Below are 17,442 nucleotides of genomic sequence, written 5' to 3'. Positions count from 1 at the left end.
TGTTATCTTTTATTTATTGCTGAGCTTCTAGAACATCAAGTGCCACATAGTGAGCCTCTTTTTCCTTTCTCATCCCATGGTCTACTCTCTCTCTTACGACCTCAATACATTCCTAATGCTCTAAACCACTCAAGATGTTTTTTTAAGGTGGCAGAATCCTATATATTGTTGATAGTACATAATTTTAACATAAAACAAGGTACAGATTTACTGTTTATGCCCTATAAAGTCTTAACCTCAAGCGTACCTTTCCACAAAGAAAAAAGTTACAGAACTAAACTTAAGTTGGCAGAGTTTGAGTTTCCACTAATATTTACTTAGAACTTGCCAGCACTTAGCAAACATTTAAGAAAAAATATTCCAAGAAGAAAAGTTAAAATTTAGACAAATCTCTCCAATTTTTCTTTGGATTGTGTGATTTTAGAGGCTGACCATCTCACATTTGAGCCTGTAGACCACTGATGTTCTGTGGGCACATAATTAGAAAACCGATGCCTTAACCACTCTAGAATCATTGCATTCAGCAAATTAAATGCAATCTCTAATCCTGCCATTTCCCCGCCAGCATTTTCTTCTGGGCTGGGGGCTGTTGAGCTGCTAATTGCCCCTCAAGGCCCTGTTCAGGTGTCACTTATGGTAGCTTTTTCTGATCTTTTTAGACTCATCTGGTCTCTCATTTAAGGTTCCACAGCATCTGCTTCGTACCTCTAGCGTAACAATGTGTCACAGTTACCCCCGTTCATCTGTCTTCCCCACCACTCCACCAGGTCTCTGTGCCAGGGACCTTGTTTTGTGCATCTCTGCACACGTTTTATTGAGGAGGTGCTTAAAAGGGCCTTTTGAACTGAAGTTAAGGTGCTTCTGTTGCTTCTGTTGTATGTCTCACGGAGTTAACTCACCCAAGGGCACTTCATGGTGATGCTATAAAGAGGAATAGACGCTAAGGCCCTAAAGCTTCAAGATAGAGTGAACTTTTCTTTCTGCCTCTTGGAGCAAAGGAAGAGAGTGGTGATTATTTTCCAACCCAGTAATAACACTGTGTAGGGAAGGGATTTATAGAGGCATTATGTGGACCTGCAATGGTTTAGTGACTGACCCTGGATCAAATCTGGGAAGAAATCATCATTGCTTGATTTTTAAGGAACAAATTGTAAGCCTTGATCACTTTTTTCCTTTGCAAGGAGATGCCATCTTATAAATAATACTAAACTTTTCATTATAATAGAAGTGAATTTGTTTCATTTGTTGTTTAGTCATTTTTCACTCTACCAATTTTGAAAATACAGATGTATTTTTTATAAGAAAACATTTGTTTAAATTTAGTTTTGAAAATTTCAGAATGTTATTTTAAATTTGATATTTCTAAACTAGGTATTTGTATTAATATATATTTATGAAAATTTACTGATTGTGTTCATCCTACAGATCAGTTTCGACCAGGTGTAAGATATAATTTTTTCCTATATGGGTGCAGAAATCAAGGATATCAATTGTTACGTTCCATAATTGGATATATAGAAGAATTGGGTAAGTTAAATGGATAAGTTGTTTTTAGACTTAAAAGTAACATGAAAAATTATAAATCAGCAGCAGTAGTAACAATGAATTCTAAAAATAGATTGAATTAGATATTTAGTTCAAGGAAGGTAAAATAATTTATATGGTAAATTTAAAATCATTTGATTAATTAACCCATTTATTTACGAGAAAATATTCCAAGAAGAAAAGTTAAAAATTTAGACAAGTCTCTCCAATTTTTCTTTGGATCGTATGATTTTTTTAGAGGCTGACCATCTCATGTTTGAGCCTATAGACCACTGGTGGTCTGTGGGCATATAATTGGAGAACTAAAGCTTTAACCACACTGCAGTGAAATTCACAGTTTTACTGTTGTCTTCAAGAAAATTAAATCTTAACTTGGATGTCAAAAATAATTTGCACTTATACGAGTTTAAAAAACAATTATTCAGGACTATCAATAAAGAAGGGACATACTAATGAAGTCTATTTGAGAAGCCACTGAAGGATTTTGCATAGGTTGCTTCCCTAGATAGGTTTTTTGTCTGAAAGTGGTATTGTAAGTTCTACCTTTGTGCCTAAAAATATTTTTTTCCTATGGTTATTAGTATATAAGCTTCACTACAAAAGTGTTTGTGGTAATATCTCTGGAAGTTCATGATAAAATAGAGCATAAAGTTTCAATTCCAGGTTTAGTTGTTTTGGAAGCTAGAAATGTCATGAAATGTACTGTCTTACTTTGTATTAGTAAACCCTCCTTTAGCAATTGACTTTTTCCTTTTACAGCTCCAATTGTTGCACCAAATTTTACTGTTGAGGATACTTCTGCAGATTCGATATTAGTAAAATGGGAAGATATTCCTGTGGAAGAGCTTAGAGGCTTTTTAAGAGGATATTTATTTTACTTTGAAAAAGGAGAAAGAGACACATCTAAGATTAGGGCTTTGGAATCAGGTAAGTATAATAAATTACTAGTGTGAGTATAGTGTGCTTCATAGAAGTTTCTCATTATCCACAAAAGGAAGAGGAGGAAAGAAAAGGAAATAAAGTGCTGCTAAGTAGTTTAATCCTGCTTTCAAAAACTGTTTGAAAAATGGGAAAATGAAAATGCAGTCATTTCACAAATATTTTAGTTTTAAGATTTTAGTATGCAATAAATGGCATGTAGTCTTTCAGAAATCATTTAAATAGTTTATTCTGAAGCCTTTGATTATAAACCCCAGAGGACAGAGACCATCTCTTATTATAGCCTTGCATGATCCATAACATAGCATCTCATGAAGTTTACTTTAAAAATAAAATGAGTCATCTTTTACTTATGGTAATGGAGGAGAGAAACTCAGGAATCCAAATAATGGTTTCAGATTCTCAGTTGTAACTCACCCAAGAGCCATCAGCCCATTAGCATCATCCTTGGCTGTGGCCTTAATAAGCTGGGAAACTTAATTGACTTGATTGGGAACGTGTGTTTTCATTAAACCTTAAAAAATACAGACAAATCCTTGACAATCGGTGAGTGTATGTCCAAAGACTTTAGACGTACCATTTTGTATTTGTAGCTTTACAAACACAAAATAGTTTATACAAATTTCTGGCTTTTCCTTAAATTATATTTGTCGGGAGTCAGATGTTTCTTACTCATAGCCACAAACATATCATCTTTTCAATTTGAGAGCTCTCATTTCCCTGGATGACCTCTCCTTGGAAAGAAATCATTTTAATTATTTAATGCCTGTCTGACAAGTGGAGAACAACAGCTCGGCGTTGAGATGCTGACTGGGCATTACCCGCGTCGCTCCCCAGAGCAGCTGCCTTCAGTGTGCGCCTCCCCCCAGCTCACTGAGTTCTGTGTTTCCTGAGCCTTGGGAGTTGCCTGTGGATGGGGGGAATCCTAAATACCAAATTCTACAAACATCAGCATATTAAATAGTTCACAGTACAGCTTTCCTCAAATGCTGGAAATTTTACGCTTCAGCCAATTAAAATTCTAGCATCTCGGTTTCCAGTTGCTAGATCAGTTGCTAACCCTCATAAAGCCACAAGGAGAAAAGGGAACGGAAGAGGCAAGATAACACCAAAAAAGAAGACTCAGAAATTTGGGGGTAGAAGTGGGACAAATGACTTAGAAGAGAGGAAGATGATGAAATCTAGGTCAGGTCTCATGGAGAAGTGACCGGATTCATCCTGCCAAACCGGGCAATGGAGACAGATGGTTAGGATGAATCTGGGCTGAGTAGGGGAGGTTGAGTGAAGAGAATTTCTCAGAACTGAAGGAGCTGAGTACAAGCAGTCCCCCCTTATCCACAGTTCCACCTTCCACAGTTGCTGTTACCCGTGGTCAACAGCAGTCCAACAATAGGTCGGTTCAGTACATTAAGACATTTTAAGCAAGAGAGAGACCACATTCACATAACTTTTATTACAGTGTATTGTTATAATTGTTCTATTTTTAAATTGATTTTAATCTCTTACTGTGCCTACTTTGTAAATTACACTTTATCATAGGTATGTGTGTGTAGGAAAAAAAACATCGTATATATAGGGTTTGGTGCTAATTGTGATTTCAGGCATCCACTGGAGGTCTTGGAATGTATCCCCTGAGGATAAGGGAGAAGGATTGCACGTAAGAGTAAAAGGATTCATTAAGTACACGTAAAATAAATAGAGAAAAGATCTATGCCAAAGTATGTCATGAATTTTCAGAGCATGTAATATATAAAGAAAAAACCTTAGAAACAATCAGAGAAAAACAGGTCATGTGCAAGGACTCGGGAGTAAAAATGGCCTCCGATGTCCTGGCAACACCAGATACTGGAAGGTACCACAGCCATGTCTTCAAAATCCTGAGTGAAAATTACTTTCAACCTAGCATTCTGTACTCCATCAGTCAAGCAATGTGAGAGGAGAATGAAGACATCTTCAGACACGCAGGGCTGCAAGTATTCACTTCCCCCACGTTGCTTTTCTCAGGGAGCAAGTAGAAGAGGAGAGGGAGCGAGGAAGCCCAGGAAGCAGCCGAGGACAGAGGGCAGGCAGTCCCGGGAGGGCGGGGCGGGGGCCGGAGAAGGTGGTGTGGGACTGGGATTTTATCGTGTTTGACCACGTGGAAAATTGTGTTGAATCTTCACTGGAGGATATGGGGAGAATTAGGAATTGGTATATAGAAAATCAAGGAAATGAGGATAAATGGCAGTTAAAACAACGGAAAAACAAGAAAGGAAACATTCATACCAAGTGATGGTGTGTCTTAGCAGTAAGTAACTCATTATGTGAATTCACCAAATGTTCCAGTGTTCCTAGATGAATGATGTTGTGGGGAGAGGGCAGCAGGGGGGTAAAAGAACTCAGTTTTCATCCGCCCCGACAGGACATGAGTTGATAAGGTCTAAAAGTTCAAAGTCAAGAGCAGCTGTCCAAGTTTGTCATTTTGAAGTATGGAGGCAAAGAAAGAAACTGATAATGTGGTTTTAAAGTGGCTGTAGGGGTGAGTGCGGGGGCTGGCAGGGAGCTGCTGCTCTTTGTTGTTAGCTCTTTAGTACTGTTTGATTTTTTGAACTGTCGTCTTACATTATTCTGCTTAAAATTTTTAAAAATAAAGTAATAGTTTAAACAATTTGTCACACTTTCTTTTGAAGTTTGACTCAAAGGATTTCTCATTAGTCTCTCATTTGAGGATTCCATAACACTGATCCTTTTCTGAGTGAGTTGAGGTCCTCTCTATTGATTTGCACTCTCGCTTCATCCCGTCTCTCACTCACCAGAAGGATCAGTCCAGGGGGTTGGATTGTGGTGGTTTTCATGCTCTCAGCAGTAGAAAGGGAAATGACTTTCACGGGATGCCTGCTGCATTCCAGGCGTTATTCTAAAGGATGTGTATAAAACTTCACGTAGCCCTATAGCCCTGTGAGGTGAGTCGTGGTTGTGATGTGATAGTGTTGTTTTTTTTTTTTTTAAGGAGACAGGGTCTCTTCCTGTTGCCCAGGCTAGAGTGCAGTGGCACCATCATAGCTCACTGTAACCTTGAACTCCTGGGGCTCAAGTGATCCTCCCACCTCAGCCCCCCCAAGTAGCTGGACTACAGGCACATGCCACCACACCTGGATAATTTTTTAATTTTTTTAATAGGTATATTTTTTATAAGTGAGACATAAGTGTCTTACTTTGTTGCCCAGGTTGGTCTCGAACTCCTGGCCTCCAGTGATCCTCCTGCTTTGGCCTCCCAAAGTGCTAGGATTGCAGGCATGAGCCACTGCACCTGGCCCGTAGTCTGTTTCATAGTTATTAATAGAAAAATTCAAGTTCAGAGTGGTTTAAATACAATAATAGGCTCAGATCACATAGCTACTGACTGGCAGAGGTAGAGCTTGAACGTGGCTCTGGCTGGCTCCAGAGTCCTTGGCTGGGCATGGCTGCAGCCAGACCCACTTTGAGGGGCGGTTGATGTGACAGGTCTGAGTAACCATGTGTTTAATGTGAGTTAGAGATTAGTAATAATAGTCTTCATTTGAAAAATAGGTCGTTCCGACATAAAGGTTAAGAATATTACTGACATATCCCAGAAGACACTGAGAATTGCTGATCTTCAAGGTAAAACAAGTTACCACCTGGTCTTGCGAGCCTACACAGATGGTGGGATGGGCCCAGAGAAGAGTATGTTCGTGGTGACAAAGGAAAATTGTAAGTTAAAGATTGCTGTTGAGACGCTTTCCATCCTTAAATGTGTAATGTTCCTAGGGACTTTTGGTTCATGTAGGAATCCCTCCCCCCTTTTTTTAAAATTTCTCATTTTGTTGCATTTTTACAGCTGGTGGAGGTAAGTATTAAAATGCCATGAGATGACTTCATGTTTATTCTTGTCAGTTATTTGAAGCTATTTCTAAATGAGTACCTAAGACATTAATGAATTAGGGATACATCTGTAGTCTAGAGGTCTAAATTCATGTTGACTTTATACAATGGTCAACCAGTTTAAAATTTTCTGCCGCAGCTATTCTGTAATTTTTAACATATCCGGAGAAAAGTAAAAGAAATATCCTTTAAAAAAAATTGTACAGCACAACCCTTGTAAATTAGAGATGAGAGAATAGTGACAGCCTTGAGTACTGTCTTTCAGCCAGCCAAGAACTTTCATTGGCTCTCAGGCCCCTCCTCTGGCCATGAGTTGGAGTTTATACACAGCTGTTGAGTTGGTTCTGTAAAGCAGTGGTTCTCAACAGAGGATGATTTTGTCATCTGGGAGTCACTTGGCACTGTCTCGTGTCACTTCTGGTTGCCTAGTGGTTGGAGGCCAGGGATGCTGCCAAGCTTCCTGCAGGGCACAGGATCCCCCCCCCACCCCCCACCCCTACCCCAGGGAAGAAGTACCTGGGGTAAAATGTCAAAAGTGCCAAGATTGAGAAACCCTGCTAATACCAATTTAAGTATCAGTGTAAAAATTATTACAGCACTTAAAGGTTATGCTTTAAAACTTCTTCTGGAGTATTACATTTTGTATCCCTGAAGCAGTGAATTTTGATTTCTTTCTAAATAATCTATCAACCTATACTAAAAATGGTGATGTTAATATTTGCAACATTCTCTTTTCAGCTGTGGGCTTAATTATTGCCATTCTCATCCCAGTGGCAGTGGCTGTCATTGTCGGAGTGGTAACAAGTATCCTTTGCTATCGGAAAAGAGAATGGTAATGGTCCCTGTGTTTACTCTTGCTCTTTTGTTCTTGAGGACACATTTACTTAGTTTATGTATTACGTATATTTTTTTAGTTGTAATGAGCTAGGAAAAAATTGTTTTAATCAGAATTAATGTTGAATTTAATGTTAAGCAAGAACACAACATATTATTTAAAAGTCTTAAAGCTAATAAGGTATAAAAGTATAACTTTTTCCCTACTGTTTTAACTAATAAAGTAATAGCAGTTGTACTGAAAAAATTTACATATATATATATGTATATATATGACAATAGCTATCTGCAAGATTAACTGTAATTTTATGATGAAGATTTCACTTGTCATAGTGATCTATTTAGAAAATCTGGTCATTTTGGTCATTTACTCATTCATTCAGCAAACATGAATGACGCCTTCCCTGTGAAGGGGGATATAGTGGCGAACAAAAGGAACACGGTTCTTCTAGACTTGCAGTGTAGTGGGGGAGGGGGACATGGAACCACAGCATCCAAAAGACACGTGCTTGCAGAGGGTGCGAGCAAGGAAGGGAGCCGGGTGCTGTGAGGAGACCAGCAGGGCCACGTCTCGGGAAGTGGTCAGACAAGCCGCTCCGTGGAGAGTCCCAAAGAGTAAGAAAAGGCAAAAGAATTTTCCAGACAGAACAGCTTCTGGCTTAACCTCCTGGAGGACATGAGAGGAGCTGTGTGGCTGGGTGCAGCAGGAGTGGGTGGCATGAGGGGAAGGGAGGGGAGGATGGGCCGCGGGGCTCCGCAGGAGAGAGTGCCCACCGTGCGCCTGCTCACCTGGCGGGAGCTGTCCCGGTGGCCGCATTCTCACCGGCCTTGAAGATGCCGTCATTTTTGATGAAGAAGAGAATGTATTCTAGCAATCCTGGCTCATAAATTGAAACAGTAGTAGTAGAAATACAGAATAGTCTGGTTTGGTAACCATATTCTTACTACCAAAAATCACATTTTAAAAACAACTATTTCAATACCAAAGGAAAAAAAAAGACAAAGAAGGGAGTTTAGAAGTGAGAGCATTTCAGACTCACGTTCACAAAGTAATTTTTCCTGAAGGAATTTCAAATGACAAAGTTCTTTTCAATAGTAAATATGAAAACATGACGCAACACTGCCTGACCAGATGTCATCTTGGCGTTTCGCTTTTGCTCTAGTGAATGATCGCACTGCACATCTCCCATTTTCATCTCCGATATTCACTTCAAAATAAGCCTGATGATATAGTAACTTGCTTGTTACCTAATTATCAAATTGACTTAATCATTCTTTATTTAAAGGATTAAAGAAACCTTCTACCCTGATATTCCAAATCCAGAAAATTGTAAAGCATTACAGTTTCAAAAGAGTGTCTGTGAGGTAATCTTTTATTTTCTTATATTTATCTTTGAAGTACTGGCTTCTTTTTTTCATCTTTTGTGAAAAGTTTGTAATATGCAATTGTCATCCTCAGTAAAAAGTATTGAGAAAATAGCATGCTTTAACATCTGCTAAATTTCTAAAATTATTAATGTTAAATTATTTATTCCAAGCTTTTTCTCCCCACTATTAATAGCAAGGAAAATATTAATAGGGAGGAAACAAATGGCCCTGCTCTAGTGTATACCACAGGGGTGTAGAGGCACATGTTTATAGGCAAATGTGGGGGGAAATAGAATTATGCCCCTTTTTGTAAGAGGAGCATTGCAGTAGCACTTAGTGCTATTCTTAATCGCTGTTTTTAAATTTATTTTTAGGGAAGCAGTGCTCTTAAAACATTGGAAATGAATCCTTGTACTCCAAATAATGTTGAGGTTCTGGAAACTCGATCAACATTTCCTAAAATAGAAGATACAGAAATAATTTCCCCGGTAGCTGAGTGTCCTGAAGAGAGCTCTGATGCAGAACCTGAAAACCACGTGGTTGTGTCCTATTGCCCACCAATCATTGAGGAAGAAATACCGAACCCAGCCGGGGATGAAGCCGGAGGGGCTTCGCAAGTCATCTACATTGATGTCCAGTCCATGTATCAGCCACAGGCGAAACCAGAGGAAGAGCACGGAAAGGACCCTGGAGGAGGGGCAGGCTATAAGCCACAGATGCACCTCCCCATTAATTCTACTGTAGAAGACATAGCTGCAGAGGATGACTTAGATAAAACTGCGGGCTACAGACCTCAGGCAAATGTAAATACTTGGAATTTAGTATCTCCAGACTCTCCTAGATCCACAGACAGCAACAGTGAAATTGTCTCGTTTGGAAGTCCGTGCTCCATTAACTCCCGACAGTTTTTGATTCCTCCTAAAGATGAAGACTCTCCGCAATCTAATGGAGGAGGGTGGTCCTTTACAAACTTCTTTCAGAACAAACCAAACGATTAACAGTGTCACCGTGTCACTTCAGCCTGCCATCTCAATAAGCTCTTATTGCCAGTGCTGCTGCGTCAGCACTGGGCATTCTTGGAGGGATCCTGTGAAGTATTGTTAGTGGGGTGAACTTCACTACGTGCAAGTTACACTACAAGTGTTAATGTGCTTTCAATGTAGTCTAAAAGCCAAAGCATCTGACTCAGAATCCTCAGTCCACACAACTCAAGATTTGGAGCTCTTTGTGATTGAGCCAAAGAATTCTCATGTGCTCTACCTTCAAGAAGCATTTCAAGGCTAATACTGACTAGTACATACATGCAAAACAAATCCTGCCACAACTGTTTTCGGTTCTGTTGTCAATGGTTTTCTCATATGTATACTTTGTAGAATTGCAAGTGGATTTGCAGGCAAGGGAGAAAAATGTCAGGATAACAGATAATGATTATTTGCCTGACATTTACTCCATTCTAGGTGAAAACCAAGCACAGATTTTGAAACTTTTAAGATTATTCTCTTCTATCCACAGCATTTACAAAAATTAATATAATTCTTAATATAGCGACAGCTATTTAGTGTTTGTTTGATAAAGTATGCTGATTTCTGTGCCTACTGTATAATGGTTATCTCAGGGGTGCAAACTTGGAAAACACGTGTGACACTGACCCTCTTAAATCAGAATCATGTTTTCTTGCTTTGCTAGGTTTTTCAACCCTTTTCATTATTTTATAGCTTTTATGCCAGCTTCCATTATTGCAGTTGGTTGCCCTAATATTTAAAATTTAAATTTCTAAAACTACAGACCCAATTTAAAAAAAAAAAAACATTTTGTGATACAAAATGTCACAAATGTCAGCTTTATGTGAGCAAATTCAATATTATTCGTAAGCATATAATTGCAGTGATTTACTATGTGAGATGACTACTAAGCAATATCTCGTGGCATTAGCTGTCCATACAGTTGTGATTGGCCTTAGCTGCTCCTGGCAGCGATGGTCTCGGACAGCTCCTCGCCAGTGTTCCTCCCACTCCCGAGTCTTACCTCTCCCGTCCTCTCGAACGATCATCGTTCCAGACTGTCTGATCCAGCCCTCACAACGTCTAAATATAAAACTAAAGAGAGAATGCTTCTTACAGGAACAGTGACCCAAGGGCTACTTCCCAGTAAATGCCATAAATCAGTTCGCATCAGTGGGCGTAGGTGTGACAGGTGCAGCGACTGCTTGGTGACCTGTGCAGAGTTGTGTCTTCAGCACAGCATCCTCTGCCCGCGCTGGTTTCTTACAAGTGAAATCTAGAGTGACTGTGGTTCTTGGGAAAGGAGAGTGGAAAACTAAAAGATACCTTGTGTTTTTCCTGCCCTCGGGTTGTCTGTGTATTTTGTCTTTTGATAGCTAAGGCAGAAGTACCTGAAAACTTAAACTATCTGAATAAGTTAAGATATCCTTGTTTTTTAATCATCTGAGATTATGTAATGTATTTGAAAATAATGGATCAATTATTTTTTTTCAAGTTCATATTGTATCTTTTTAAAAACCATGCTGTGGAAAAAAGCCACAGAATGACAGAGGACAAAATCTATTTAGATACTCTGTGTGTGAATCCTGATTTTTACCTGCTAGGATTCAACTAAATTTCTAAGCTTCATGATATTATGAATATGTGGAATGACATACAATTAATTATGTACATACCTAGTGTATTAAAACTATATAATAGTTCATAGAAATTTTCAGTAGTAGAAAATGTGTCCAACCAGAGCCCTCCCTGAACAGTTTTCTCTTGTCTTCCTTTTTGTCCTCTCCGGCTCCTTCCCTGAGCTTCCAGCCCAGGCACTTGGACCTGGTGCTGCGTTGTCTCCCTGCCAGAGCTCGTCATTGCCGTAGTCCCCTCGCCCTCCGATCATGCCTGTTCCCCTGTTCCTGCGTTCGTCTCTTTAGGACAAGGATAAGCATTGGCCACAGTAAAAGTTTATTGATCTAAATGATGTTAGCCTGAAATGACAGGAAAAGGACAGAAGAGATTGATCTCTGTCATCAGTGTACTAGTATATGCATTTTAACTGTGACCATCTGGATCCAGTGCCCTTCCCAACCTGTCGAATGACTCATTTGTTTGGCTAATGGTGAACATCACTGGGGCTCTTAAGTCCTTTCAGTCTGTCCAAGACTTCGCTGCTTTTCCTTTGTGAAAAAAGTTCAAGTGCCACTCACCCCTCCCCTGTCTCTGGAGTTCCAGGCACGACGACCGCTAGGTTCACAAGAAGCAGAGTGACGCTCTGTGAGTCTGGGCAGGCTCCTTGCAGCTTGCTATGTGCTTAGAAGAATGCTGTGTTTCAGGTCTTTCTTTCCTTGTCTTTCTCCATCGAGTTGAAGATAGCCAGACCCCCGTACACACCCGAGGTCGCTACCTCTCAACCCCACCCCACCTGTGCATCTAGGGGCACCCTCAGCACGGAGCAGGGAGGGAGAGAACGCCGTTTGTCACGTGTCCAGTCGTTGGAGACCCTGGCCCACGTGTGCTGTTTGTCAGAGCAGAGACCGTGACTCTGTAAGGCGGGCTAAGAGTGGCTGTGCTCTGTCCAGGCAGATGAGCTACCTCTCCCTTGAGGGCATCATTAAGGACTGGTTAGAAGGGGAGGCTGGATGAGTTCCCTCCGCCCCTTGCTGACTCAAAAAATAATTGGGAAACCCCTCTTTCCTCAGCAAAAGCCCAACCATCAGTGAGAAAAATCTAAATGTCAAACTAGAATTATATTCCATTATGTTGTTTGAATAGTACTTCGCGTAAGACACATTTTTCTCTCTCATGTAAGTCAGTTCACTTATAAGCCCCCTAAATCAAGCTGCCCTGGTGATGAGTGGAAATCATTATAGGGGTTATTATGACTGCATTTCTTTTGTGAGTGGCCATTTTAAATAAATAATATTTAAGATAGAAGTATTCTTAAAGACTTAGGCTTTTGACATTAGATGAACCTTGTGAATTCTGTATTGCATGGACTAGCGCATATGCAATCTAAGTCTCCAATTTGTTGAACCTTTACAGGCCCGGATTTCAGATTGTGGCCCTGAGTGTCTGGATAGTTGAGTTGTGTGCTTATGTGCTTATGTGATAGAGGTGCTTTGTTCCTGCAGCTTAGAAACAGAAGCAGCCATTCATTGAAAAGTTTAAAAGAGGAAGTATCAACCTCATTTTCCAAACCAGCATTACTTTCACGGCTCATGGATCTGAAGGATTGCATTTAGAACGTCTAGTACTATCGTACTCTGAGAAACTGGTGAAAAGTCACATTCTTAAAACTTCATGCATATTGTATTCTAGTTGGAAATTAGTCCTATAATTTCTTAATTATCTTCATGCCGTCCATATTTAAAGAACATTGCAAGTCTTTTTTGTATTTGGATAATTAAATGTAGTTCAGTGAAAGAGACTAGGGAATGTTTTCTTCCAAAGGGAATTTGAAATCAATTTTATGGTATTTTGAAATTTAAGTACTCTATAACATGTCAATATTCAAAAAGATGTTATCCTAAAGTTTTCTGCTCAGGCACATAATCTGATAAAATTCTTTGTTTATTTGCTTTAAGGTAATTTTTGCTGTTTTCTATTTTGAACTATGTTAAAATTTATATACCTTTTATAAAATGCCTTTTGTTCCCCTTTTATTGAAACTATAAAATTGGGCCTCTCAAAGTAAAATGTGGGATGATTAGATAAAAAGACTTAGGCACATAGTGACACTGCACGGACTAATTTCTTGTTATCTGAGTCTCATCCCAGAGTGTTATAGATGTAGCAGAATCTTCCTGAAGGGTGGTGTATATCAAGGTCTAGCTTGTGCAGCTCTGAAACTTGTGGCTCCTAGATTCAAATCTGCTATAGAAGTGGTTCCACAATTTGATTTAAAACTTAAAAAGAGTCCTTCTCACCTATCATCAAATACCTTATTTCTCCATAATTTTAAATGTTCATAGTTTATTTGATGGATACAAAACTTAGGACGTTTGTACCAACCAGTGTGTGTTCTGGCAAACAATGCATTGATGTGTGAGGGAACTGATTAATACAAGAACAAGAACTTATTCTCTTGATAAACTAGTTCTTCAAAGCATAAAATTTATTTTGAACTTTCACTTCCTGCTGAAACAAAGTTTCATTGTTGTCATGCCCCTCTTTTACATCTAGAAGAAAATTTTTCACAGAAGAAAATGATTTGTAGTCAAACTTACACACATTCATCTTTTACACATAGCCTTAGAATATCATTGGAAATTACTTGGTTTGAATTTGGTTTATTTTTATCTTCATAGGTTATGTGTCAGGGTATTAATAATACTTTAACCTCTTATTTTGCTAGGGTGGTTAGATTTTTATTCCTTTTTAATTAGTGCTTTTGTTTTAATTTTTACAGGATTTATTCATGCTATTCATAATAGAGATGAACTATTTTTAATGCCGGTATAGAGGATAAAGATCAACATTTAATTAATCGATATGTCAGGCTTTATTTTATAAGATAAAGTTTCAGGAGGTGTGAATATATCCAAATCCTTATAATTATGATATTGGGTTATGACAGGAATCTATGATTTTTAACCATGAGTAGTGCTTATTTCTCCCTATGTTAGGAATGTTAATACTGTGGATTATAAACATCCAAGTTGCAAACAGAATTTACCTATGCAAGATAAATTCTTAACTGTGTGACATTTTTATGAAAGTTAAAAGTAGTGTTTTAAGGGGGAAACCCTCTGAATGTTTTTATGTGTAAGTGCCTAGCTGAAGACTCATAAAAACAATAAATTTAAAAGCTCTTATAGAAGTAAAACTATAACTGATTGAACATTAACGAAAAGCAAATCATTGATAACTTACATTATTTTTTGGTTGCTAGAACTGAATGCTGTAAAAACAAAGAGATGTGATTGGGGAAAACAGGTCTAATTGATAAATAGATTGATTTTTATTACATTTATATGTCTTCTAAGATTGTCTTTACAGTAGCCAATGAGAACTTAAAAAGCTAACAATGTAGACCTTGTGCTGCACTTAAGCCTAAAATATTATGCGCAACTGATTGAATGGTTCACTTAAATTATTGAATTTCCTTATACATTTAAAATGTACTTCCCTTTAGAATTTTAAATGGGTAACTTTCAACTTCTGAACTTAACTGTTTTCCTAAGCATTCCAGTGGTATATTATAAAATATCAAAATATTTCTAGGTGGTAATAACAATTTTCATTAAAACATGGAAAAGTTGTTAACTGTTAGGTTTAACATTAGTATTAGTATTTTTGCAATTGATTATAGAAAAGAACACTGGTTTTCATAAAAATTACTTCATTCTTCCCCCAGTTTGATTCCAAATACTTTCCCCCATTATTTCTAACATATAAGAAGCTAGCAGTTCCTTCTATTTAATTTTTTCCTTTCAATATTAACATTTAGGAAAAATGTGAATGGTGTTGTGAATAGCGAAAGACAGTACGCAAAAAAGAAACTCTTCATTGTTGTGGAGGTGGAGGTGTTATGTTATGGATACTCTGGGATTTGTTTTATCCTAATATTTTCTCCAAAAGGAGCATGACTTTTTGTTAAATACATTTCAATTCAGAATCGCTTGAAAAAGATCGGCCTGGCTGGAGAAATTGACATCCAAGATTTGAGATAGTACTACCTTAAAGGTATATTCAAAGGTAAAATTAAATCATTTTTAAATACTCAACTTTCCTGGCAAGAGTGTTTTTACCTTTTCTTCTCTTTCATTTGCTGGCCATAAGTTAAGATCCTTATAACACTAGGAAATTACCATTTTTTTTACTTTCAAAATTGCATTATAGCGAATTACTGTTTACAAAATACATATACTGTGAACAGATACAAGTTTTTGTCTTTTATAAGGTTGTTTGTAGAATGAGTGTTTTTTTTTAAGGAGGTGTGTTATATGTTAAATATTTTCAGTTTTTTATAAATACTAGTAACTGTTTACTGATTTTTGTTTGGTCAAGTGCTTGTAAATGTAGCTGAAAGAAGATAGGGAGAAACTGCAGATCCAAAATGTCCCTTTTTCCTTTTGAAATGTTACCACTACAGACATTTCTTTTTTTAAATGTGAATGATCAATTGTGATGTGCTGTACCTAAAATCATGTTTAATCATATAAAGAAACATTTAAATATACCAATAATGGAAGTAAACTATATATTGAAGTACATTTGTGTGATTCAGTCTGATTTACAAAATTATGAGTTTAATATGGAATAAAACAACTCCACTGACAGAGACGACAACTGAAGTATTTCCTGCCTTGTGAAAATTTGGATATTATGTTGCTGTTAGAATGAGTAATTTGGACACTTTATGTCATTGTATAATTTCAGAATTTAGTTTCCATATCTTTTGGAAGATATGGTTATAGCAAGAAAATAGAATATAATTAATCTATTACTAAGACACCATAAATATAAAACTAGTATGCTTGGCTGTTAACTCTAAAGATGTTACTTATGTCTGTTTTTAAAACATGCATGTATTTAACAATTTTATCATAGTATTGTCATGGAAAAAAATAAATATATTTTCTTACATCTTACACCAACAGATTTGGGTGTTATTTTTTCCTCCTGCTTTAAGCATTTGGGAAAAGTGGCTTCTGCTTTGTTGTTAGTATTTTTCATTCTATCCTGTAAGAATTATGAATACATAGCATTATAGCTATATTTTTAATATTTGAATATATTGCTATTGCCATTGGTATAACCATCCATCTGTTCCATTAAATCAGTATTCCATTTATTAGAGAAGTTAGCATAAAAATAAATGGTGGTAAGCCTGCAGTAGTTTTTTTTTGTTTGTTTTTGTTTTTGAGACAGAGTCTCACTTTGTTGCCCAGGCTAGAGTGAGTGCCGTGGCGTCAGCCTAGCTCACAGCAACCTCAAACTCCTGGGCTCAAGCGATCCTCCTGCCTCAGCCTCCCGAGTAGCTGGGACTACAGGCATGCGCCACTATGCCTGGCTAATTTTTCTATATATATATTTTTAGTTGTCCATATAATTTCTTTCTATTTTTAGTAGAGACGGGGTCTCGCTCTTGCTCAGGCTGGTCTCGAACTCCTGACCTTGAGCGATCCGCCCGCCTCGGCCTCCCAGAGTGCTAGGATTACAGGCATGAGCCACCGCGCCCGGCCAGTAAGCCTGCATTAGTAATAAATAAATACTGGTTTTTAATATATGGTTTTTAATTTATTTCCTCTGAAGATATAGCATAAACATTTCTGGAGATTCTGGAAATACATCAAAATTTCATTTCAGCTTATTGAATTTGGGTATACAGTCATTGATTTGGCAAAACCCCAGTAATTTTAAAATATAAAGTGATCTTAAATAGAAGTTCATAAAGGGAGAAGTGAAGTCCTTAGACATATGTAGCCTAGACTTACCCAGATTAACAACTCTGAAACATGAATGGGCCTGGATTTAACCTGAAGAAACTTCAGACCAATTTTAAATTATTAATAATTTTGAAACACATGTTAGTATTTAAGTGCAAGAAAAGTCCATCCATATGGTCTGGCCTTTGGGGAGTTCTCAATGCATAACTTGTTTCCCACATGGTGAATTCTTAGCCAAAAGGTGTAGCACCACCAACCCCAGGAACTTTGAAAAGGTCAAAAAGAGAAGAATGATGTAATTATTAGGGGAAAGAAAAATAGAGATGTATGAACAATTTTTTAAACGAATACTATTCAACATCACACTAAAACCTTAGCTTAGAAACTCAAGTTTCTCTGTTAATTTGGCCCATTACCCTTCCCCTGGAGTGACCAACAATAAGACTGAATTGAAAATACTCAGTTCGCAATACCCAGGGAAGTTGAAGTAACAA

The 17,442-nt window shown here is 37.8% G+C and overlaps 1 protein-coding gene across 1 annotated transcript in view; it reads left to right on the top strand.

Moving 5' to 3' along the window:
• Positions 1–15,988, top strand: part of LIFR (LIF receptor subunit alpha) — a 109,105-nt gene extending 93,117 nt beyond the window's left edge. Inside the window, exons 15-20 of the mRNA XM_069491998.1 lie at positions 1,426–1,527; positions 2,305–2,472; positions 6,034–6,195; positions 7,105–7,198; positions 8,487–8,565; positions 8,943–15,988. Coding sequence (XP_069348099.1) covers positions 1,426–1,527; positions 2,305–2,472; positions 6,034–6,195; positions 7,105–7,198; positions 8,487–8,565; positions 8,943–9,566 — 1,229 coding nt within the window. The 3' untranslated portion in view covers positions 9,567–15,988. The remainder of the gene's footprint in view (positions 1–1,425; positions 1,528–2,304; positions 2,473–6,033; positions 6,196–7,104; positions 7,199–8,486; positions 8,566–8,942) is intronic.
• The last annotated feature ends 1,454 nt before the right edge of the window (positions 15,989–17,442 follow it).

This window comes from Eulemur rufifrons, chromosome 17 (assembly GCF_041146395.1).
Source record: "Eulemur rufifrons isolate Redbay chromosome 17, OSU_ERuf_1, whole genome shotgun sequence".
Classification (NCBI taxonomy): Eukaryota; Metazoa; Chordata; class Mammalia; order Primates; family Lemuridae; genus Eulemur; species Eulemur rufifrons.
The sequence above is the reverse complement of the archived record's forward strand: the minus strand, read 5'-3'. Positions and strand labels throughout refer to the sequence as shown.